This window comes from Leucopleurus acutus, assembly GCF_964270905.1.
Source record: "Leucopleurus acutus genome assembly, chromosome: 12".
Taxonomy (NCBI): domain Eukaryota; kingdom Metazoa; phylum Chordata; class Mammalia; order Artiodactyla; family Delphinidae; genus Leucopleurus; species Leucopleurus acutus.
The window spans coordinates 19,924,014-19,949,965 of NC_139154.1; the positions used below are offsets into that span (position 1 = coordinate 19,924,014).

At 45.6% G+C, this 25,952-nt stretch overlaps 1 protein-coding gene across 1 annotated transcript in view; it reads right to left on the reverse strand.

The window, feature by feature from the left end:
• Positions 1-25,952, reverse strand: part of AFF3 (ALF transcription elongation factor 3) — a gene marked incomplete at both ends in the record, with an annotated part of 555,587 nt that overhangs the window by 456,132 nt on the left and 73,503 nt on the right. Inside the window, 3 exons of the mRNA XM_082851313.1 lie at positions 5,820-6,205; positions 6,335-6,647; positions 7,661-7,781. Coding sequence (XP_082707439.1) covers positions 5,820-6,205; positions 6,335-6,647; positions 7,661-7,781 — 820 coding nt within the window. The remainder of the gene's footprint in view (positions 1-5,819; positions 6,206-6,334; positions 6,648-7,660; positions 7,782-25,952) is intronic.

A 25,952-nucleotide genomic window follows, 5' to 3' on the forward strand; every position in this document is an offset into this window, starting at 1 on the left:
CTTTCTCTAGGGCGGGGGAGACGCTGGACCACATCATCTTTTCAAGTGGCTCCCAACTCACAAGCCTCCAGCTCTCAATCAGCCCCAGGTCTGGAATCACACCCACGAGGTTGCAGTTTAAGGGAAAACAGCCCTGTCATCCACCTAGATGCTTTCTGGGACAGGAAGCTTCATGAGAACCGCGAAAATACAAGGGGAAAATAAAGTGGGGCTTGCCAACCCCCTCCATCCGGGTCCTGCCCACAGTGCCTCCACCGCTGGGAGCAGTTTCCCACCCGAAGGCTGGAAGACGCAGCTTTATAATGTGAATCTAAAGGAGCCAGAGGGGAAAGGGGGACGGAAAACGACACCTGCACCTTCTCACCACAGGACAAATTTTAATACGCTTTCTTCATCATTTTCAATAACAGATCATAGCAACCGAAGTTACTTTTAAGTGATTGAGTGCTTTACCTTTTAGGGCCCCAATGACCGAACGTAAGAGTACTAAAAACTACGGAAACATTTCCACTTGCCATCCTTCACTCTGGCCTACAGCATGACCCATGTATGAGATGGAAAACAAGTGCTTTCATCCCATATCTGAGATCAAAATTGTGAGTCTTCACGTCTAAGTCCAAGCGGTACCAGTTCTCCGCATCCTGGCTGAGTGAATGGAGGATGCCCATTTTGTGGAGAGGAAGACTGAGAGAGAGTAACCATCGATGCCATTGCTAAGCCACACTGTGAAGGAGGCCATGGTCATGGTGACGATGAGACAAGAACAGACAGGGACCCTCATTCCATCAGGGAGCAATCAGAGAGCATCCTTGGATTTGAAAACAACAGCTCAAACGTAATTAAGAAATTTAGACTGGCATGAATATGTAATGTACACATTTCTTTGCAGATGCCTTTTTTCTCTGACAGGCTGGTGCCAACTTTCATTTGGAAGAAATCCATTTTCGTACAAAGGTAACCGAGAGTGACAGGACATCGGAAACCTACCTCATTTATCTTCTATGAACTTAAAAAAAAAAAAAAATCAGTTAATTGCTTTTCTAGGAAGCTATTTTATGAAATCACAGTGCTTCATCTTTCTGCTCTTTACTCGTGGTATAAATGGTGATTTTAAAATGCCCATCATGAAAATGCTATGATTAATCAATACATCTTAAACAATATAATGACTTCTTTTAACAAACAGATTTTTGGATCAACCAAAAACGGTCACTGTGTTCCTGTGGATGAATTATCAACCCCTACGAAAACGCCTAACATACAGTCTATTAATTGATATTCAAACGCAGGTGCCTCTTTCCCCTTCACTGACTAACCTACAGGGAGGGGCGGCAGTCACTGGGTTCCTTCCTTCCCTGGCTTTGCAAATGCTACTTTTCCCAGCTGTTCAAGCGCTCTGCAAGAGCAGTTTTAAGTCACTGCCATTTATTAAATTAATAGCAAACAGGAACTAAAACGTGTATCTTTTAGAATGCCACTGCTGAAGCTGTAATGTGCCAAACGAACGGATTTCATGGCTGACACCCATATTTTATCTCCACGGCACTGCGTTATTAGGCGCTTTTTTATAGCATTATCCCATTTCTGCCTTGCCTATAGCACCTGGCATATAAATACGCATTTTTTATTTCTAACAAATTCGAGACTCATATAAAGCACACTTTTCCAATCTAAAATTATCGTTTTAGATCATTTCTTATCCTATTTCAAATAACAATGTCTTACTAGCCCATGAGCCAAAGACAGGCACTGTGAAACTAATGATGCATAAGTTTCAGGGGCTCTGGAACCAAGGTTCCTCCAAGGTCCCAAGAGGGACCCTAAAAATGTGTTTATATATGTTTTTGTAAATATTTCAACTTTGGGGACTTCCCTGGTGGCGCAGTGGTTAAGAATCCGCCTGCCAATGCAGGGGACACGGGTTCGAGCCCTAGTCCAGGAAGATCCCACATGCCGCGGAGCAACTAAGCCCGTGCGCCGCAACTACTAAGCCTGTGCTCTAGAGCCCGTGAGCCGCAACTACTGAGCCCACGTGCCGCAACTACTGAGCCCACGTGCCACAACTACTGAAGCCCATGCGCCTAGAGCCTGTGCTCTGCAACAAGAGAAGCCACCGCAATGAGAAGCCCGTGCAATGCAACAAAGAGTAGCCCCTGCTCGCCACAACCAGAGAAAGCCTGCGCGCGGCAACGAAGACCCAACGCAGCCGAAAATAAATAAATTTACACATATTAAAAAATATATATTTCAAGTGTAAAATATTTCCATATTCTTTATTTCCTAAACAGGACCCCCAAGACAGTATAAATGTTGGGCCCCACAACCTATATCTGCCCCTCTAGGTTAACAGTGAATTATATGCTACACGTTAAGGACAAAATATTAATGGTGTGTGTGTGAGACAAAAAATAACTCACTTCAACTGGAAATAAGATTCAGTGTGCCCTGCCCTGGAACGTTCTAGAATGCCTGCTTCAGCCATTCCTTAAGGCCCCTGTCTCCTACCTAACAGGAGTCACCCTTCCAAGTGGCGGGCCAGGGAAGGCTCACTTAATGAGGGGTGACGTCAGGAATGAAAGACTCAGCTACAAAAACAAAGTTATGTTTTTCATTAACACAAAACTGAGCTGGGCAGAGCCAGCCGAGAGGCAGGTGGGTCAGCCAAGGAATTCCCTTGAGGGTCTTCACCTCCACATCAAATTGCGCTGCATTGCTCTACACTAATTACCTATTATTGAAGATGAAAGAATGATAACAAATGATTCGCCACAGCAGCTGACAGACTGCACGTGTCCGAAAGAATGAAGGATTTACCAAGTGCGAAATCAAATTCTCAATTTAAAAAAACAGCATAGAATCTTTCTCTACTATAAGGACTATGAAAGGTGAGGGAATTTTCTTAGGCCTAGAAGCCCAATTTTAAATTTTGTCTGGACTGTGAGAGAAACTGCAAATTAAAAGTGAAGTGCCGGAGTCTAATTTATTCAATTCACGTAAATTTCTTGGAGGCAGAGATCACATCTTAAATTTTTTTTTTTTAATTCCTCACACCACATTACACCTAGCCATTGATTTGATTTTCTTATGAGGAACATCCCTATCCAGTGTCATACAGCTATATTTTCACTTCCCTTGTCTTCATGTCACTTTTACCCAATGCTTCCTGTTAGCCTCCAAATTCTTCACACTGTCTTAAGTCTTGCTTTCCAGCTAACATCCTGAAAAAGCGTAGTCAAGTAATGTAAGTTCCCTTCAGGTCATCTCCTCTGTCAATTTTCCTAAAATACACATTCCCTCTCTCAGTGGAAATCAATGTCAGTACTAATGAAAGGACATTTTCATAGAGGTGGTATCTGTTTTAAAAATATATAGGCATTAAAAATTTTTTAAACGGTTTGCCACACTGTTTTAAACCCTCCAAAAAATAAAAGCAAATATTCCTTCAAATCCAATTAGTTGTTAAAATTCTTCCATTTCTATTATGATTGTGGCTTTATAGAAACGTCCTATAAATACTGAATGATACATCTGCAAAAGGTTATTTCTTAGTCCCTTGGGTACTGTAAAGAAACCAACCAACCAACCAACAAACCCTTTGAGTCTGAAGGCTAGGAAGCGCAACTTTCAAACTTCCAGGTAGCCCCCCTGTTGCCCACTGAGAAAGAGTCATATTGTTATTATAATTGTGGACTGTTTGAACACACAAGATTTACAAGATTCAAATTACCATAGTGTCCATAATATGCAAAGCTTTTGGCTAAAATAATGACTGTATACCCTCCCCCACAAAAAAAAAAAAAAAACCAAAACACCCCCCCACCACCACCGACTATAACTTTGTTCCACAAACAACACTTCTTCTTATTTCTTTTCTATCAATGTATGATTGGCCTCTGAAATATACCTCGTATTGACAGAATGTTAGGGGAGTTCAATGTCATGGAGGGAAATGAAACACTTCCTGTATAAAAGCTCTCATTTCTCTCAGCGGGACCCTCTATCTCACAGAAAAAGTTCCCTCTTGCTGTGATTACCCAACACCTGTACAGGGTGTCATTCCCAATCGGGGGTCCTGAAAGGGCATCCTGGATGTGTCCACGTGATCAAGGACATACCCAAAAGCCTGATGAAACTGTAGAGTCATCCACATAAGGCTGCCCTGGTTGTCAAAAACAGGCTTTCCGTCAGAGCTTTATCAACTCATCAGGTTCCAAAGTAAATACATTGTTACCTAATAAACTTGGAGTTTCTTTGGTACATGAAAATCATTTTAACAAGGAATCACTGGGGATTAAAATTATAAAGGGAATCCTGGTGGTGAGTCGCCTCTGTTCAAAAATGAGTCATGCTTTACTGGCTGGTACAGGCTCTTTGATGAGGAAAACAAAAATCAAAGAGCTCGACAACTTCAGTTCTGAAAGAGGGTAACTACGTGTGTTTCCCACCAACTTTTAAAAGCATAAATGCTTGCAGAACTTACGTTGTGCTTCCATTAATTCCTAATTAACACTTTTTGGGATCCATCGTAAATGAATAATCAGAAGAAGTTACTGGTATACATGTCACTTAATTTCCTCATGAGAACCTGTGTAAACATCTCAGAGTAATAAATGTGTCTTCTCTAAGGGGAATACATTGACCTCCGGATGGGTGCCGGGCGCTTTCTGAGATGAGAGCTCAGAAATGGGTAAAGCTCAGCCTTGCCGGACAGGCAATGAGAAATGTCAAATCATTTGTTTCGTTTGGTTACTAGATCAAATTAAGATACAAAGAATATTCTGGCCACACTGTTATTCCATCTTTAGAAAAGAATATATCAAAAAAAAAAAAAGGTGAACAGTTCCTAAGTACAGTGTTCTGGAGCTCACGTTGTATTTTAGTTGGTATACCATATCACAGCAAAACAAAACAAAACAAAACCGTGCAGTCATATTTTTTCTTCACATGTTCCGGACAACTGTCATCAATTTGGAATAGAGTACGAGATGTGCTTTTCTCAAACAAAACCTCATTTTCCATCCAGATGTACTGTTCAAGTGACCGCAGCCTCTTTGCTACCTCTGTGATTGTGATTTACTTGTTTTGAAGTCTAACAGTCCTTACATCCATCCTATGTATTTTGTAATGCAGTGAAAAAACACTTTAGAATAAACTCAAAATGTAAACCAGAAGATTCTGAACTAAAATATTTCACTCTCTTCATATAACCTAAGATCATTTTTTCTATGAAAAGGAGAATTCTCACTTGATTAGCAACAACCAACCTGGATCTCAAATATGTTAATATGGATGGGACACCTGAAACATTTGAATAATCACCATATTCAATACTGAATCATCTAACAATTACTTTAAAACTCAGGATGAGGTCCACCCTTGTGATGCTTGTCCTGGAACACTTCAAAACTGACAAAAACGTTGAATTTCTGAACTCTTTTACCCAGAAATCAACCTCTTTACGTACTAAAAGCTTTGACATACTTTTTATTCCAGGATATAAAACCTCTGACAACGCTGGCTCGTGCGCACACACACACACAATTCCCTTGAACTATACGGACAGAGGCATTCCTTCCTGAACTAACACGGACACACCCCAGCAGCATTTGTTGGTACTTAAAAATACTCTGATGATGATCAATTTGAGATTTTAAGAAATCATTACGGATGTGTACATCCTTCCACACTGACGGCTACAAATCCCACATGACATCAGTCACACACTGAAATGAAGACACACGGGAATGGAATTGACACCTAGTCAGCTCGCCCCTTGGAACCACTCGGAAGCGTGTAAGTGGTGCTGAGGAAAGACTCACCTCTCCCTGCTTGGGGATGCTGAACTTGGCGAGCTTGGCCTTGGTTCTGGCGGGCTCCGGCTTGGCGGCTGAGGCGCCCCTGTAGGACGCGCAGTGCACGCTGGTCTCCGTGGACGACTTCAGCTTCGGAGACTCGTTGGGAGCCTGGTCCTGGCCATCCATCGGCCGCACGTAGGCAGTCGGCTTCTGCTGGACGAGGCTAGGCTTTGAAGCCAGGGATGGAGGAAAGTTCTGAACACAGTGGCCACTGCCGCTGTGCTTGGCTCCCATGGCAGGTGGCCTGTCCTGGGTCTGAAGACCCACCTCGACGTTGCACACCTGTTTGGTCCGCGGCTGCTGCCTGCCAACACCATCTCCGAGCAAGGTCCTGAGAGAGCCCTGTTGTGCTGATTTGGAAGAAGAAGAAGAAGAGGCAGATGAGGGTGAGGGGCTCAAGACACAGGGGTTAGGGTTTTTATTATGGTTCTCTGGGTGAGCAGGTCTGTTCAAATCAAGCGTCCTGTGTCCGTGCTTACTTGCTCTCTGTTGGCCATCGGACGGTGGGTGCCCGGCCTTCTGCCAGCCCACGGTGCCCCTCTTACTCTGCTGCCCAGGGACCACTGCTGGGGCGGAGGATGTGGTGCTGCAGACGGATGCAGGCTGGGTCTGGGCTCTCGAATCTGCAACAAAATGCTCGTCAATCTTGTTCACGGGAGCCTGAGGAACCCCAGGTTTGGGAACGCCAACGAGATGACTCTGATTCGATCTATCCGTTAAAAAGTCTTTCATTTCATCGTAATTGCCTAAAGTGTTCTGGAGCCGGTTGGAGAGCTCATCCCCCTTGTTCGTCTGGAAAAAGAAGAACATAACATCCATGCTCCTGTTACAGACAATGGAAACACGGGAAATGATGGAGAGGCGCCTTTACTGCTAGAAGAGCCAGGGTTGCCACATTCAGAATGGGAGCTCAGAGATTCCATCAAGATGGTCAGCGTCTCTGAAGACGTCTGTCAACACTCTGTACCTCACTAGGACTGGACCGCAGCTAATGGCCTCAGAGGGCATGAACGAAGCATCTCTCCTTGGTACCGTGCCACAGCCAAGGAACTCAGGAAAGTTACGACTGCAACTTCACAGCCTGGTCTGGATTAAGTCTTTCCAGGACTAGATTTTCTTTTCCTTTTTCTTTTTTCATCCCACTGCAAGCTTTCCTTGAAAATTCAGATTTGGCTCAAATTATTTTGCTTCCAACTTCTAAATATAGAATTATTCTTGTTAGAAACCCAGAGGGGCAGGCAAAAGAAATCAGAGAGAAGCTTACAACGAGTGTGGGGTTCAGTCTGCAGGAAGCCCTCAGCCTGAACCATCCCCAGTTCCAAGCAGCCTGAAATAGGAATGAAATCTGGGGAGCTACTTCATTTTGCAAGCGAAGGTGTATTTCTGGCCTTTGATATAAAGGAGAAACAATCCAACACTCCCTTTCTTATGAGCCCTATCGAGTACCCTGCTCCTAGCATGATCTGTGGGTGACAAATACGTCACCCAACCCCTTTTCAGTGTCTGTTTCCTAATAGCTAAGAAAACACAACAAATGGCATTGACTTTGCAAACTGATGCAGAGATGAAACCAATTATTGATAAAAGTCATAGCATGCAGATCTCCATCTTAAACGAAAGTTATATTTCATTGAGGGACTAGCCAGTAAAGACATGTGAAAGAGGCACCAAAATTTGTGGGGGAAGACCCCATCCTCAGGGGCTGAGCTGTCTGAAGTTTGGTCGGCCAACTCCTGTAGTCAAGACGGCCGACGGGGTTAGAGGGAGGGCTGAGGGGTGGAGATGAACAAGTGAAAACCATCTACCTTGTAGGGTTCACTAAAGAGGGAGTAACTTGAATTAAACGCGCCGTCATCCTGCTGAGTTTCCTGATTTCTTCTTTCTCGTTCTTTCCTCCGTAACACGTTTCTATCTGGTTCATAGACACTGCATCAGGGAGAGAGAAGAGAGAACAACCACACACGAAAAAGTTAAAGGTAATGCTCAATACAACATTCACCTGAATGCAGAGGTCTGATTCACGGGCAAATGGCAATGGTAACGGGAACACGGATCAGATGAAAGCCAGTCTAATCAAGCAGTATGACTCGGGTGTCCGAGAATTCCATTCTTCGGGAGGAAAAAAAAATCCTTAGGACAAGCTGCAACCAGTACTAGACCTCTCTGCCTGATGTGTGAAAGAGGAAATATCTAAGCAACTTTGACAGGAGAAGACTGAAAATAATCTTCAAGCAGAAGGTAATTACAGAGATGTGTAAATAGAAATTATGAGCGTATTTCCTCTTATGACATGGCCCCAGAGTGTTATATGGAAACGCTCCTACTCTTTTCTTTCTCTCTTTCTTTCTTTTTTTTTTTGCATGGCTGTGCTTCTGTAGTGATGCTTTCATTAATTAGGTCCCAAAAGAGCTGTTAAAACTCCATGCTGCAGTGGTTTTCACTGTTATGAGCCTTCTTCTGATCTCTGCTAATCAGTCAAGTTGTCAAACTCCTACTGAATCCATCCTTCCTTCTGATATATTTCACACGATCACTCTTCCTCACTATGAAAAATGCGCTAAGAGGAAGGGGTGTAGGCAACGAGAGAGAGGACGGAAATTGAAACATGGTTATGTCATCAAGGAACTCAGCCTTTTTGTGCAAGAACATTAATACCTGTTCTCCCAAGATATAATTACAAAGTGACCAGAAACCAAATAAGTAGAAGGACTTAAGGAAAAAACAGTGTTCCTTCCTCCTAGTAAGGAAAAAACTAAAAGGCTAATTCAACTAATAATAAGGAAGTGACTTAAGTGACCGAAGGAAATAGACTTGTCTTTTCAACTCAGTAGACGGAGAAATCTGGCCCCAGTGTAGACAACGGAACTGACACTACCCCTTGTAAGGAACTGCTATGTCCTCCAAATGAGCAACTGTGTGTATTCCAAGCAGACCCATTTGGTTTAAGCGACCTTGTCATCGCTTCGCTTAGAGTTCAAGCTTGATCTAGTGGACAGAGGCTGGAGCTGGGAGCCAGGACAGCCACATCCTGACTGTGGTCCTGCCATAACCAGTGATATGACGACGAAAACGCCATGCCATCTCTCTGCAGCCCAATGTCTTCATGGTGTTGTCACAAGGTTTAAATGCGAAGGAAATCTACAAAAGGGCTTTGGCATAGCTTCAGGTGCCCCAAATCCAATGCACTGCTATTAAATGTTGCTGATAAGAAGAAAATCTGCAGGTTCAAAGAAACTTAAAAAAATAGTGAGGTTTGGGGTTTTGTTTTGTTATGTTTCAGCTAAATTGCTATCTTGAGTAAAAGAGCATACTCGTGACATGTTGCTGTAGAGGACGCAAATAAAATGATCATAAAATAAATATTGCTTATCTTCCCAGCTCTGCCCGTGTGGCCAGGGTATATTTTAAATTCACTGTCTAAGGGGTGATGCTTCTGTCAAGACTGTGAGAGCACCTAAGGCATTTCATTTAAATTTCAGATCAGGGAAGGTTAAAACACCCAGAACATGTAGCCTATTAGCATTTTAATTCAGCCTCAGTACATTACCCAAAGTTACTCAATTTGGAAGTCCAAACAGTGACCTTCACGGAAAGGGAGGCTGCAGCCCCAGCCTCCCAACGGCGAGGCTCACCGCTCCAACCCCACAGTCACTGGAAAGTCTCCGGGGTGGCCGTGGTGACAGTGACAGGCATAAGGGAGGCACGAGATGGGAATGACACTCCATCACAGAACCAGGCTTCAGATTCAGAGGAAGGGGCACGACTGTCCTGCCCTGCTTGCAGGGCAATATGCTTCTGCAATATGAAACCCCAGCTTTCATGAACATTCCATGGATTTCAAATGGAGACTGTTCTGAGGATACACAACTCATGCTGTGGATGGGCATGAAGTGGGCTGCAGCCAGGAGAGGCACTGCAGGTTTTCTAGGAACTGGCTTGATTTCTGGACCCAAAGCAGCATTTGCAACACAAGCTCGCACTGCATGCATCGTACTTCTCCTCCTCTCCGATAGGTACAGCGGTTTGTGAAGCACCTACTGTGTGCAACTCCATGCACAGAGACTCCCCCAGACATGCTTGCTGTCCTCAGCCAGGTCAAGCCAACCAAACACACAAGACTGGTGTGATGCATGAAGTGGCCTGATGTAACATGGAGCAGGTGGTCATTTAGGATGATTTCCAGGCTTCTGAGAAGCCCCCATACCCAATAGAATACCTCCTGCATCTGCTGGCTGACGACTGAAATTCCACAACTAGAGAGTCACTCCTCTGGTTTAAGATGTCTTCACCCCTGTAAGAAATGTAGACACCACAAGAAGGGAAAACACTTTACACCTGATCAGCCCTCAGCACTTTAGTGTGCACGAGTTTGTCAGCTTTTTCCCAAAGGCCAGGGAGAAAGGGCACAAGACATCAGGGTCCAAAGGGCACAGGACGTGTGAAGAGAAGGTCAGGAACAATGCAGAGTGTAGCAATGAAGATACATTTGGAAACCCTACCGATTTTGCAACGTGACTTGGATGTTTAAGACAGAGGCATTAGGATACAAGCCCAAATCAATGAGGCAGGTATCCGACTCACTGCATTTCCAAGGTCAACGATCCCTTCCAAATATGGAGAAGACGGAGGTGAGGGGGAAGCACTCCTTAAGTAAACCTGCCTCATTTCCCAACCCCTTTAAGCTGGAAGATAACCAAAAGCGCTCCCAGATGCAAACCACCGCTGAGTAAAGTTCTCTAATGAGGTCCCGCTGGCACGCCCAGCCTACGGCCTCTGATACGAGGAGGACTGAACGCCCGCAGGACCACCTCCACATGAGCTACTAACAGAAGCGCACTGGCCACCTTTCACAGGACCGCCACGATGCCTGTGCCACGCCGTGCCCTCCACACCATCAGCTGAAACCAGAATGACCGAAGATGACAACCCGTCCCCCTTCTCCGGAGGAGGGCAAAGGAAACCCTGTACCAGAGGCAAGACTTCTTGACTGCCTTTCCTCGGGTTTCTCAGCTCTGCCACTTCCACTGAGCACTCAGCGCCTCCTAACAGGAACCCACCCACTCATCCTGAACTAGAACCACAACCCCCTCCTGTCACGTCAGGCCCAGGAAGCTAAAATGTCATCTGCATAAAGCAAATGTCACTGGAAGAGAAAGCCTGGACTTGCCAGCCCTCATCTCTCCCTAAGCGTCTGAACTCGTACCTCTTCTGACTCGTAAAGACAGTACCTTCTCAACAGTGAGTCCACCGTTCCACTGCCCGCAAGTGAGGCCTGGGCAGGTTGTCACAATCCTGGAGCACGCCTCTCTCTTGAAGTGTCACCATTAAAACTCAGCCCTCTTCCCTCTTCTGCCATCCCAGCAATATGAGGGCCAGGCCATTTGCTCTACAAGCAAAGGAACCTTCTCCCCTGACGTGCTGCACGTCAGGTCAGCCTCCCTGGGGAGGGCTGCAGTAGAGAATTCCAATTCCTGGCATGCTAATACATCCATTAAACTCACTAAGAGCCTCGTGTTGTGAGTTATGTTCCTTTGTTACTCACAGACGGCAAAATCTCTATCGTCTGTGAGGTGCTTCCTTCCTTCTGTGACAATTACAAGAATCACACTCTTCGAATGGATGTCGCCAAATGTATTTACTTATTTTGCATTAGAGGCAGCCAACTGCTACGAGACTATTTATTATTTATTGCAGATGTATAACAGTCCCAGAAAATGTGATTCCACATTTCGAAACCGGAGATTCTGCCTTTTTGTAAAGAAACAAATGGACTCTCGCTGGCTGCAGGCGCCATGGCCATTTTACTCGGGAAAGCTGAGCTGTGGGCAGCTTTTTTTTTTTTTTTTTCTCTCAAAGGCGGGACAGCCACTTCCTCCCCCTGTCACAACGACAGTGCGGCCCGAAAGGACTGGCCAGAACCGTTACTGTGAACGAGTCTGGCGCTGGGGGAAGGGGGCACAGCAGTGCTTCAATGTTAAGATGTGTAAAAAAGACAAAAGAAACCTCAAATTGTTTTAAAGTGGGGGAAACACATCCAAGCACTTTAACTCCACTGCACCAGGTGAACTGATACAGCTCAGAAGTTTTCCTTTACACCAACTGTCAACGCCGGAATTTTGTATTCTGTTTTGTAAGGATTTAATAAAAGTCATAAAAACTAAACCAAAAAAAGAAAAGAAAAGAAAAGGAGGAGCCTTCCCTGACCCCCTGCCCTCCTCGGGCTGTTGCTCTTTATGAGACACTGATTTCTGCAGAGCTGCTCTCCCTCCACTGCCTGGTTCTCTGAAACCCATGTGATCTGCGTTCACAGCAAGGTTCCCCTCCTCGCGGGGCTTCCACGGACACTCCTCACTGCCCAGCCCCCCGCCACAGCCAACACCGCCACCTCCACGAGCTCTCTCCCCGGGCTGTGGGGCTGCGAGCCTGTTTTCCTCCTGCCTCTCGGGCTACTCCCGAGTGTGCCTGCGTGTTTCTCTTCCTGCGCCGCCCCTGTAAAATGTGCTGTTACTCCAGGCTCTAGGCCTGGCCTCTTCCTGGGTGACGCCGTGCATTCCTTGCCTGCAGGTGCCGTTTTCACATTGATGACGCGTGAAGTATTTTGTAGGGCAGTGGCCAAAGCCAATTACGCTGGTTAAGGAGGAAAAGATATCCAAATATGATATTATCATCATTTCCAAAATCACATGATAACAGCATGGAACTAAATAACAGTAATACCTTTGAGCCTCAAGCCTTCTCCCTTCCACTGAGCTCACAACATTTCACATATATGTCTCTTCCTTATCCTTACAATGTCCCTTGAAGAAAGACAAAGCTGGTAGATACTCCTGGGTTAACTTTTTTAAAGATCGAGGAACTTAGGATGAGAGTCTGATCATCCGACATCATGTGGAAAGAACAGCAACGTCCGAAGTATTTTCTTCAGGTCTATCCGGGAGACAGGACCTACCTAAGAGCCAGGAAGTGGCCACACTTCCTACACCCTAGTGCCTACGAGCCCAACGTCCACCAGTTGTGAACGTGAGCCACAGCAAAGCTAAGCAGGGTGAGTGGAACCACGGGAAGTCCTCTCTCCTTCAGAAGGAAGTAAAAGAAGACTTCTGGATCAAAGGCTGGCCTCTTATTTTTATACTCCCAAAACAACGAAAAACAAAAATCAGTCTCTTTCCACAGCACCCATACGAAAAGGATATCCATGTATTACAGAATAGAGGAATGGAGGACGGGTGAGTGAATAAAGAAATTACAGAGTCTAGAGTAAGCCTGCCAGGGCTGACAGTGTCATCACTTTCACCGGATCCGACCCAGGCACCAGCCAACTCCAATCTGTGCCCAAGCTGCCCTCCTGGAGGGAAGGCACTGGAGTTGGCACAGCGGCCTCCGCAACTGAGCCCCAGATTTGACCCAGCAGACCCACTGGCCAGAGAGAGAGACTCTGCCCTCCTCCTTCCTGCACTGATCCACGTGCAGCCCGTTCAAATCTGACCACTCGCTTCAAACAAACTGCATCTCCCATGACAAAGGCTTTCAGCCAAGGGTATATGTGGTTCATTGCACCCCTTGACTAGAATCATCAAAGTGTTTCATCCTTAAGAAAACAAACCAAGAAAACAAACAAAAACCCCCATTACTCTACCTGCTGGTGTATCTCCAGGGTTGGGATCTAGGAAATGAGTGAATTCAAGGAGAAGAGAATGAGATGAACCTACTTACAGGGCAGGAATAGAGATGTAGATGTAGAGAATGGACGCGTGGACACAGCGGGGGAAGGGGAGGGTGGGATGAATCGGGAGGTTAGGATTGACATATATGCACTACCATGTGTAAAATAGCTAGCTAGTGGGAACCTGCTATATAGTGCAGGGAGCTCAGCTTGGTGCTCTGTGGTGACCTAGATGGGTGGGATGGGGGGGAGGGAAGGTCCAAGAGGGAGAGGATATATGTATACATATAGCTGACTCACTTCACTGTACAGCAGAAACTAACACAACACTGTAAAACAACTATACTCCAATGGGAAAAAAAAAAAAAGAGAGAGAGAATGAGAAACGTTTTACCTGTCTTCTGGATAAAGTTATCATGTTCTCCACATTGAAAAAATACTGTCCTCCTCCAATAGCAGAACTACAATTCACTTTAGTCCAAAAGCATTTCTGAATGCCTCCTGAATGCCCTTGTGTCAGATACTGGGAAGACCATTAGGGCTGCTACCAGCCTATCCTGCTGCTGAGAAGCTAGCAGTCTAGGGGACCAGGGGGAGGAGAGGAAGGGGCACTTCTAAGCAGAGAATGTTAACATCCTGTGGTCCGGCATGCAGAAGGAGCCAGGATTGCGTCCTGCAAGAGAGCTGCTTTGAGCTGGGTCTTGAGAAAGGGGCAGGTGGAGGAGAGGGAAGGGAAGAGGGAGGACGCAGAAGTACAAGATACATAAATTACTATTAAGCGGCCTTTGAGAGTATTCAGAGGAGGTGACCTTTGTCCTCACCACACCATCTTCCTTCTTTAGCCACTTGAAATTCCACACTCAAAGTTTCATTGATTTGGTTTGCTCCACTGCTAAACTACCTCGCCCTAAATAAGTTTACCTGATCCCTTCCTGAAAGCAGGCTCGGTTGGGAGTAAGTGAAGGACGGACGCAGGGGAGAATGAAAGGAGACGCCCAGACTCGCTCGCCCTTTCCTTGCAGTTTGCATCAGGGCTGGCCTCGATCAGCTGGACCACAGAGGAGACAGTCTTTTCAGTCCTGGGATGCGGACAGGCCTGGGATGCTGTGCTCACCCGCCCCCGGGGTGGGGGCTGAGGTCACAAGGGCCAACGGGAAGAAGAAGAAGAGGCACCAAAGGAAGAGGGGAAGAATGTTCCAGAGACACGCTCCGCTCTTCGGAGCAGCGACCGTGTATAATTAAGGAAACGTAATCAAGCGCTCCAAAACGATAACAACTGCTTTAAATTGAAAGGGTCAAACCAATTAACGTCTCTTGTTATTTTTAAAGCAAATACTAAAAGATCAGTAATCCCTCCTTAAATCAGGGAAAAGCAAGGTTGTTGAAGTTTACTTGCAAATTCCTTCCTTGGTCTGCAGTCAGAGCCGTGGACTGGAGGGCAGAAAGGTGGTCAGGGAGTGAGCGGGTGATAGAGGCAAGTCAGGCTGAGAAGATGGGGCTGGAGACAGAGACTGGGGAGGAAGCAAGGATGTTCCCCACTGGGGTCCATCAAGGCCCTGAGCTGTTGTTGCTATGGTGCTGGTGACGACGGTGGTGACTGTGCTGAGGGTGACAGTGGTGCTGCTGGTGACCGATGGTGACGGCAGTGATGATGACGGTGGTGACGATGGCGACTGTGGTCGTGGTGACGGTGGTGGTGGTGAGGCTGGTGGTTAAAGACCTGCTGGGGAGTGAGGACTGGCCAACAGCGCATACGACGAACCCTTAAATCCTAAAGAACATTACTAGGACCCTGCTCGCTTACACCAGGCTGTTCGCTGTGAGTCACTGCATTCCAGTTCCCATGCCTGTTCACTCGGTTTTCCCCCAACAGCTTTATGCCTCTGGCTCACCACGAGCTTTGGAAGGATCACCCCCTTGATTACTTCCACCAGGGACATCTTGAAAAGGTCAGCCCAACCTTACTTGTTTGTCTCTGACCACAAAGGCTGTCGCAATCTTAATTCAATTTTGAAACTCAGAGCATTTACAGATCTCTGCCTTAGGGCTGCCGATCTGTTCTACAAGAATGGGAACAGAATTGAGGCTGGTTTGTGCCATAATCACTTCTGTACCACAGCTTTTGTGAAACTAGGAAATGGAAGGGAGTCATAAAGTAACAGACGCCCACAGAAAAATTCAGCCAGTAAATATTCCAATGAAAACTAGCCTTTTGGGATGATCTATACCATCATCTCAGACCCATCAGGCCCATATTAAATTTTGCTAATACCAATTTCCCTTTATTACTATATGCAGCCACTGTAGGAAGGACTTCACGTGCATTATTTCATTTAACAGTCTTTAAAACCCCAACAGACATCTCCCCGTCCACCCATGAAGGAACGAGAGGCTCTGAGGTTAACTAACTTGTCAAATGCCCACAGCCAGTGAGAGACAATGCCTGGGTCTGAAGCCAGGCAGTCTGGCACCAGAGACTGAATTCTTCGACTCTGCTGGCCTGGCTCCCTGGGGAACCTGCTCACTGACGGGCTCTGACAAAAGGTACCCCCATCCTTTGTTTGTAAATGCCAGGCAGAAGGGTGTTAATTTTCAGATCGTGACAATTTCAGTTCATTCTTCTAAGGTCTGCTAAGCCTCCTTGGTGGACATACATGAACCTTAACAATTCTTCTAAAGCCTATAAAATAGAACTGGGACAAGCAATTCAAATGAGTCAGCACCAGCAATTAACTAATACTCCAGTCGCTGAATTCCGTTCAGTGAGCTCCTTGAGAATTACGGAATCCCATGGTAAGTGCATTTTATAACGGAACTAGCAGCGCCAGGCCACTTCTGCAGTGTGGGCCTGGACACTTGACTGTTTGACTCTTTACTGAAGCCCAAATCTATTTCTAATTCAGTGGAAATGATGACTGCTCCAAATCTCTCTCGTAAACACGCCCCAGTGAGTTTTTAGAGAGATGACAGATGAATGACAGCTTTGCATTGCCAAGGGTTAAACGCTTTTCCTGAGGGATCCCAAGTCTTGGTGCCTTGAGAACAAGTGTCAGGTTCTAATGGAATTGTTCCGTGATAAACCGCCAGGCTGTATGACAAGCAGCTTTCAAAGAGGCTCGCCACATAGTATCAACAGCCGAAGTTAATTTGAGTTTCTTAACAGGACCTCTTTGCTTTACAATATAAAAGTGCCTTGGGATGAAGCATTTACCATCTTCTCCTTGGTAGAATACAAAGACACAGCAGAGCCTCACAAAAGCAGTAACATAACCAAATGAGACCCACCTGCGAAGTCCCTACTATGCTCTTCTAAAGAGCCCACTTGCAGCCCGCAGCACAGAGCCGGCATCCATCAGTGGCGTCCGGGGTGAGAAGGACGCCTACTCCCAGGGCTTTTCATGGTAGAGCCAATAAATTACTTTTCCTCCACTAAATGCTCAGTTAAATTTCATTTTCACTTTACAGCGTCAGTTGCTAACCTTCAGCTCCTAGGATTTTAAAGCCGTACACAGGATGGGTCCTATCTTCCAGCGTGCCTATGTTGTAACCAGGATGCTCTCCCAAAGCACCCCTGCGCGGCCCCTCAGGGTCATGGGCGTGGTACCCACATGGGGGGGGCAGAAGGGTGGCCGAGTCCCCTCATATAACTTCCTGACGTTGATGGGTCGGGCTCCTAGAAGAGGAAAGCCCTGCGACCCCGAACACCAACCATGAACACACGGCTCCAGCTTCTCCTGAGCCCGACTCCTCGACTTTGTGTCCTCCCAGAACCACGACCGGGGAATCTCCGAAGGCAGGTAAGAGCTTGGGCTCCTGAGGTACAAAACTAGCCCCAGGCTAGGATGAAAGCAAAGAGAGCTTCCCCTATGGAGAGGGCGTTAAAGGGACAGGCACGGCCTCAAACACCTTCCCACGTCTGCTCAGACGGGCCCACCGCGAGGATCTTCCACGTGGACAGCACCGATAGAAACTAGCGAAACGGACTCAACCGTTCAACTGGGAGGGAAGGAGGCCCTGCTTTGAAGATGAGAATGGCTTCCTTTGGTACAAAGCAGTTTATCCAGCTCAGCCAGAAGTCTCGGTGGGTAAAGGATGCAGCAAAGAGGGAAATAAGACAGTAGTGATCCTATGGACTGAAAGGGAATGAAGACGCCCCCCACCCCCACCCCATGGTCCCCAGGGAGGCAGGACTGGAGTGCGAGGCCCAGGGCTCCCTTCCTGGGTCACAGAGAAACAGAAGCCCCCGGGCAGAGGCCCCCCTCAACGTCCTGTCCTCCACCCGCCTCACCTGGACCTCAGGCCTCCCCTTCTCCTCTCTCAGGGCGAATCCTTCCTCCTTGCCACAAGGACCCGCCCCCCTGGGCTCTGAAGCCCCCTTCCGTTTACTCCCCACCTTCCATCCACCCTCCACCTCCCCACAGATGCACTTCCCCCTATTTGGTCACCATCTGGGTCTCAACTGGCTTTTTCTCCACAGCAAATAAACCCCTTCGAGGCCCTCAGCTTTGAAAAAGAAAAAAGGAAGGAAAGAAAAGGAGGAGCCTCCCCTGACCCCCTGTCCTCCTCGGGCTGTTGCTCTTTATGAGACACAGATTTCTGCAGAGCTGCTCTCCCTCCAAGGCCTGGTTCTCTGAAACCCATGTGATCTGCGTTCACAGCAAGGTCCCCCTCCTCGCGGGGCCTCCACGGACACTCCTCACCGCCCAGCCCCCCACACGGCCAACACCGCCACCTCCACACGCTCTCTCCCCGGGCTGTGGGGCTGCGAGCCTGTTTTCCTCCTGCCTCTCGGGCTACTCCCGAGTGTGCCTGCGTGTTTCTCTTCCTGCGCCGCCCCTGTAAAATGTGCTGTCACTCCAGGCTCTAGGCCTGGCCTCTTCCTGGGTGACGCTGTGCATTCCTTGCCTGCAGGTGCCGTTTTCACGTTGATGACGCGTGCAAGGCTCCAAGGGGCACCCACGTCTCCCTTCTCCGCTCCAGACCCAACTATCCAACCATCCACGTGGTCTCCCCAAGTCAGGCTTCCCACAGACACACAGAGCCGGTCTCCTGAGCGCACCTCCACCTGCCACCCCGGCCTCGGCCTCCGTTGTTTGCCCGCATCAGCACCACTAGCCACTACATCGCTCGGGCCAGAAAGGCGGGAATCAGCTTGGCTCCATCGTTCCCATGCCACTGCCCCTCACCTCCAATCAGTCCCCAGCACTGTCAACGTCACTCAGATTGGTCCAGCTCTCTCCTCCACCGCCCGCTCCTCAGTCCAGGCCACCCTGGGCTCTCTCCAGACCCTGGCAGTGCCTCCCAAAGGGTCTCCCAGCTGTTCTTCCTGCCCCAGTCCAATGGCTTCTCCAGAGTCAAGCCAGAGTGGGGTTTTCTGAAACAGAGATTTGATCATGTCACCACTCTGGTCCCACCCTGCCGCTGGACAGAAGCCAACTCTGGCAGCCACAGCCTGGCAGGACCCGGCCCCTGTTCTCTCCCCACCGTCAGCCCTCAATCGCCCCAATCTCTGAGCCCAGGTGTGTGCTATTCTCTGTGCCTTCAACACCTCTGCTCTCCACCTGGCCCCCTCCTCCCGACCCTGGAGGTCTCAGCTTAGCAGTGTTCCCCTCTCAGAAACATTCCCTGACGCCCCCGAGAGACCAGGGGGCCCTTCATAACTCCTACATAGAAACCTACGGTTTCCACATCACTTTTCTTGTACTGATTATCTGAATCCTCCATTAAATGGTTAGTTCCACAAGCAGAGGGCCTATGCGTACTTTCTGTATTTCCAGCACCTAGAATACCGCCTAGCACAGAGTCGGCAATGAGAACAATGCTTTAAGAATAGATACTCAATGGTTGTTTAATTTTTTTTCTCCTTCCTTATCAAAATGTGGCCTATACATATTCCACAGTCTGAACAAACAGAATGAAAATCCACTCAGATTTGGATCCTCAAATATTCTTTATGGTTATAGAATATGATAATGAGAATCACAATAATGCCAATATTGGCCAACTGTCTGGTGCTGGAGAGTTTATAAAGAAAGTTGTATTTGTTCTCATGTTTATCCCTCTCTACAAACCTGTTATGTACCCCTTATTTATGCAAAACACAACATTTTAGTAAATGAATATATATAACGAAATAAAATCTGTGTGTCATAAACAGCTCCTTATGCTCATTTTACAGATAAAGACCTTTCTTCAATGAAAAAGTAGGACTTAGAAAATTTAAACGTTATTCTGAACAATAACTGTTAGAATCAAAATTCTAAGTTCTGCCTAAGTTCTGCATATTAAAGACAATTTAAGTTTTTAAAATAATATATTTTTATTCAAAAAATGTTCCGTTAACACTCACTATATACAAAGTGCCGGCTAGTCTGTGGCCCACACCTTGACGCAGATGCCTGAGGACGTTCCTCCATCTTCCCAGGGTGAAAATTCTGTAGTCAATTACGCTTGACTTAGAGGAAGATGTTGAGAATTATTGGAACTGTACATTTCTATAATTCGTTCTGTGCTAGTGACACTAAAGACGACTGATTCTAAATATCCATGTAACAGTGTCAGAAAACCAACGGGTCCTCCCACGGCTGCTGTATCACTTACACGTTCCCCCATTTCAACTGGACATGCAATCTATCATAAAACTATTTTATTTGATTCCCTAGAACTTTCAGAATATTATATACTATGGGGCTGCCTACACATGATGATAACTATCACAGTTCTTTAAGAAACGTTTCAAAGAGGACACTAAGTCTGTTCTGACAACACGTTTGCTTCATGTTCCCTTAAAACGTCACCTTCTCCTCTCCTTTCCTCTCCTCCCTCAGCTCTTGCTCTTTCTGTCTCTTTTTATGTTTCCCACATATGCCCGTACACAACAGAGTAAGCCCAATGTCACAGGTGATGTAAGTAGCTCTGTGATATCAGGACAAATTTATTAATGTCCGCACCCCTCAGAATTAGCTGAGAACAAAGCCCGGCTCACGGGAGGCGCTCAATGGCCGCTCGCTGAATGAGTAGCTGAACAGATGGATGAATGGATCGCCAACTTTCTTTTGCACTAACCCCACCTTCACTGAAGCCAGGGAGGAGAAGCAACGCTGGGAGTGGGTTTGCCTGGTCCTCCCGGGACAGTAAAGCACGTGCTTGGACACACAAATGCCTTTCAGGTACAAGGCACTGATGACGCTAGGCTTTACCAAATAATTTTTTCTTTAAGATCTGCACAAAGAGACATGAAGTGTCATGATGTCCTTTCGCCATGAAAAATCTACTTGCATTTATAGAAGATACTGTAACATCTCAGTGAGAAACATCCTAGGAAAATTACTGAACTTGAAGCTTTCTTAAACCAGAAGAAAAGGACTCAGAGTTGGCTTGGAATTATAGAAATGACATAGCAAATCCTCCCATCAGACAAGACTATCTCCTCCCACTGGGCCCATAACTTCCAAGGACTCTCCTCTCCATTCAAAGGCATCACCATTGGGCCAGGAGGGAGAAGACCCAGGGGCCGTAGTTGGGAGCTACTCCGAGCTGCAGGCCTTCAGCTCAGGCACGGCAAACAAAACCAACCCGCACGCTGATCAGTAAGAAGGGAACGGGGTGTTTGGAAATGTGAACATGTTCTGCCAACGGGAAGTACCACGAAGAGCTGGATGGAAGGTGATTAAAACACCCATGATGCAGAAAGAAATACCACCCCTCATCCATCTCAGATAGGTGGCCTGAGCAGGCCGCCACTAAATGCTGACTTTGCCCCAGGCATCTCCTACTTAGGAATATACTGTTCATATTTAGGGTACCTCCGCAAAACAAATTACTAAATGACAAAACAAATACAAACTTAAAACCAGTGGAATATCATTCCTAGGAGACTGGTTAACCAACTACAGTACTCCGTACAGTGGAAGAGTATGTAGCTACTGGACGGTGTGGACCTAAATGTACAGACATGGAAAACATCCAAGACATAAAAAGCGAAAAGAATAAGTTGTAGGGGGAAGGATGATATAATCTCTTTGACATAAAATAACGTGTGTGTGTTTATGGATACATAAAAACGTTTAAATAGTTCTCTCTGAGATGAATGATGGCATGGTGAGGATGGGAAAGAGCTTATACTCTTCTGTCTTCCTTGGTTATTTTATAGCCACATATTACTTTTTGAAGAAAAAGCATTATATTTTAGAAATATTAACAGTTTTAATTTGTTCTTCCCCTTCTGAAGTATCTATAAACGTGCAAAATGTAAAATTAAGGCAATGATTAGTAAGTCATGCGCTACACTGTACCAGGATCCTGGCTCTCCCTACCGGGCCAGGCCTATCTTCTCCACTCTCCTTCTCTCCTACCCACCCCCTCCCTCCCCAAGGATGAAGTAAACCAACTCTCCACACCTCAGCTGCAGACTTTAATCCAGCCGAACTCTACATCGAGCAGGAACTTTCCGAATCGCTCAGTATTTCCCCTGTGCTTAGGCATGCCAGGGGGAAAAGAAATCACTGTATTCCCCTGGAGAGCAGGTACTTTCTCCCTGCACCTGCCCCAGCATCATCTGGGCCTCAGACAAATTACCTGCATGATTCCCGAGGATAATTCAGAAGACACCAGGTCATCTGATAGCAGCTCTGGGAACTTCCCTTTAGGAACTCAACTTGTCTGCTTCTTCCAGGACATACAGAACCTCAAGACTAGGAACCCTAGTGCAGGGGCATCTGGGACTGTCGACTTACAGTGGGATAACAATCGACATCAGAAAGGGTTTGGTGAACTGCCAAGGTCCTCCAGGAACTCTGAACCCTCCTCTCCTGGCTACAGATTTATTAACTGTCCATTGCCCTCCAACTCTCTCCTACCTTATAATTTCCCCAGTACGCTTTCCAGTTTTTGTGTGAAACTGTCTCCTTATCTTTCATCTAATCAAACTTCGTTTGCTGTTTGAGAAATACTATTTATGATATTAATTTCTTTTCAACTTAGAATTTTCGATAAAAATGAATGTTTCCTCAGATTATGTGTGCTTCCTTTGTTTCCAATATTTATGTTTCAAGCAGTTTGTCTCTGACTAGTTTTCACAAGTCTTACAGAGCAACAAAATTATCATCAATAAATGCAACACCATCTCTTAATATTAATATTAGACATATCACATTTTCTTAAACATTAAAGGCTGTGACTAATCGCATCTCTAACAGCATCTATAAAAATATTGGTAGTTCTGCAAATCCAATGCGCCATTCCCTAGCCGTGTCAATTATTTACCAGGCATATTAAATTCACAGAAGAAAAAAGACATATGTGAAAACTGCACATCTTCACTAATAATTAAGGAAATGCAAACTGAATCAAACTGAAATCATTTTTTTATGTACTCAATTGGAAAAGATTTTAAAAAACAAGTTGGAAAGATAATATTCAATCCCGGTAAGTGTTGGGTGTCTCCCACGTGGCTGGAAACAACTGTGCATTTTGTAGTATATATTCAGAAACTTTGAAGAGAACTGTTTACCTTGCTAACCCCCTTCTAGGAATCTGGCCAAACAAAATTGTCAGAAATGCAGAGATACATGTAGATGAAATTTTCATCAGAGAATTGTATATAACAGGGGGAACAAGAAGCAACCTGTGAGCAATAAGCAGCAAATAAGGAAACTATTTTGTGTGTTGCAGCCATTAAACCCCGTGTTTCAATAGTATTTAATGACATAGGAAATGCCCATGATGTAATATTAAATGAAAAGCAGGATAAAAATTATATAAGCAATGTGATTAAAGTTTTGTTAAATTTATACATAAGCATATGTACGTGTGTGCCCATATACACGCATACATATATAAAAAATCTAAGAGAATACCAAGACGCTAACACTGGTTATTTCTGAGAAACAGAAAAAATAAAATTTCCTTTTTCCTTTGCTTTTACTTAGTATGTTTGATGCTGTATATTAAATATTTGTTATTCTTCATACATATTAGGATGGGTATCCTCAAAAAAAACCCAAAATAACAAGTGTTGGCAAGGATATAGAAAAACTGGAACCCTGTACACACTGTTGGTGGGAATATAAAATGGTACAACTGCCATGGAAAAGAGCACGGCGCTTCCTCAGACAATTAAAACTAGAACTACAATATGATCCAACAGTTCTGCTTCTGGGTATACACCTATAAGGTTTGAAAGACGGTCTCAAAGAGCTATCTGTACATCCGTGTTCACAGCAGCACTATTCACAACATCCAAGAGGTGGAAACAACCCAAACAATGAGTTACTGGATAAACAAACTAGTCTATACATACAGTGGAATATTAGTCAGCCTTAACAGGAAGGAAATTCTGACACGTGCTACAACATTATGGGCTCAACTGCGTCCCCCCAAAATGCATATATTGAAGCCTTACCCCCAGTAGCTCAGAATGTAACTGTGTTTGGAGATCAGGCCTTTGAAGAGGTGATTAAGTTAAAATGAGGTCATTAGAATGGGTCCTAATCCAATCTGACTGGTATACTTATTATAGGAAGAGGAAATTTGGACACACAAAGGAGAAATCAGGAAGGCCTGTGCATGAAAAGACCACAGGAAAAGCTAGCAAGAGCTTGTCCTCTGCAAACCAAGGAGAGAGGCCTCAGAAGAAACCAAACCTGCAAACACTTTAACCTTGACTTCCAGCCTCCAGGACCGTGAGGAACTAAATTTCTGTTGTTTAAGCCCCTCAGTCCGTGATATTTTGTCATGCAAACCTAGCAAACTAACACATACAACATGGATGGACCTTGAGAACATTATACTAAGGGAAATAAGCCAAGATCTTGGTTTCTAACACCATTCTTCAATAAAGGAAACCAGGGCTTCCGGGAGAAACAGCTGATTCTCGAACTGAGGCAGGACATATACAAGACAGGTGTGAAGCAACGTGTAGTACCAGAAAGCAAGAAAAGTGCTCAAAACAATAACTACAACAGCACAAGGATGGGCATATGTCAAAAGGATACAGAAGTCAACTGAAAGGGTTTCCAACAGCCAAAGCTGGAGCAATTTCAGCAAAAAAATATAGTACTGGATTATAGCCCAAGGTATAAAAGAGATATCTGTGAGTACATATTTATATAAACAAATAACTGAATGAATAAATAAACCTCCCATGCAGAATGACTACAAGTAATTTACATAGCTACCCTACCTTTAGGGAGGTGACGCCTAACTCTACACTCCTTAAGAACTACAGCTATACGCAACGACATAAATAAATCTCACAAACATAATACTGAGTGAAAGCAGCAATACAGAGAAGACCTACTATATAATTCCACCATATAATTCATTTGTATGATGTACAAAAACAAGTAAACTACAGTGCTGGAGTTCAAAATAGTGGTTATCCCTGGGGAGAAAGGAAAGGATAATGACTAGAAAGATGCCCGAGAGGGATTTCTGATGCTCTGGAGACGTTCTACTAAACTTAATCAATGATCTACGCTCTGTCCATGATCTAATCAACTCAATGCACTGAACTTGAGCCCTATCTCATACTACGTGTGAAACCAAGTTCAGTTCAGAAAACAAACAAAAAACCTGAAATTGATGCTGATGAAATGTATGGATCAAGTTTAATTCTTTTTCATATGGTGATCCAAATGACCCAGCCCTATTAGTTGAAAGGACCGTTATTTTCCCAATGCTCTGCAGTCCCAACCTTTGCCAAAAATTATGTCTTTATATATGTGTAGTTCTGTTCCTGGATTCTCATTTCAATTTCATCTGTCCATCTGCCCACCCCTGAGCCAACAAAATATGCCTTAATTATTACAGCTTTATAATAAAATCTGACTATCCAGTAGAGTTAGTCCTACAATCTTTTTCTTTTTCCAGACTGTCTTGGTATTTTTAACCCTTTGTATTTTTCATACATATTTGGAATCAGCTTGCTGATTTCCACACAATTCCACACGCAATTGTTTGGGAGCTAGTTTGGGAATAGGTATGCATATCCTTGTATACGTCATGTCTGTATTTCCTCCGTTGCCAAATATGGAAGCATAAAAATGGAGTTTCCTTGGGACTTCCCTGCTGGTATAGTGGTTAAGAATCCGCCTGCCAATGCAGGGGACACGGGTTCGATCTCTGGTCTAGGGAGATCCCACATGCCATGGAACAACTAAGCCCGTGAGCCACAACTACTGAGCCCACGTGCCACAACTACTGAAGCCCACATGCCTAGAGCCTGTGCTCCGCAACAAGAGAAGCCACTGTGATGAGAAGCCCGTGCACCACAACGAAGAGTAGCCCCCGCTCCCTGCAACCAGAGAAAGCCCGTGCGCAGCAACAAAGACCCAACGCAGCCCCCCCCCCCGCAAAAAAAAGACAAAGGAGTTTCCCTTCACCTGGGTCCCTGAGTGATGTCAATGTCACCGAGGGCAGCCACTCACACTGAC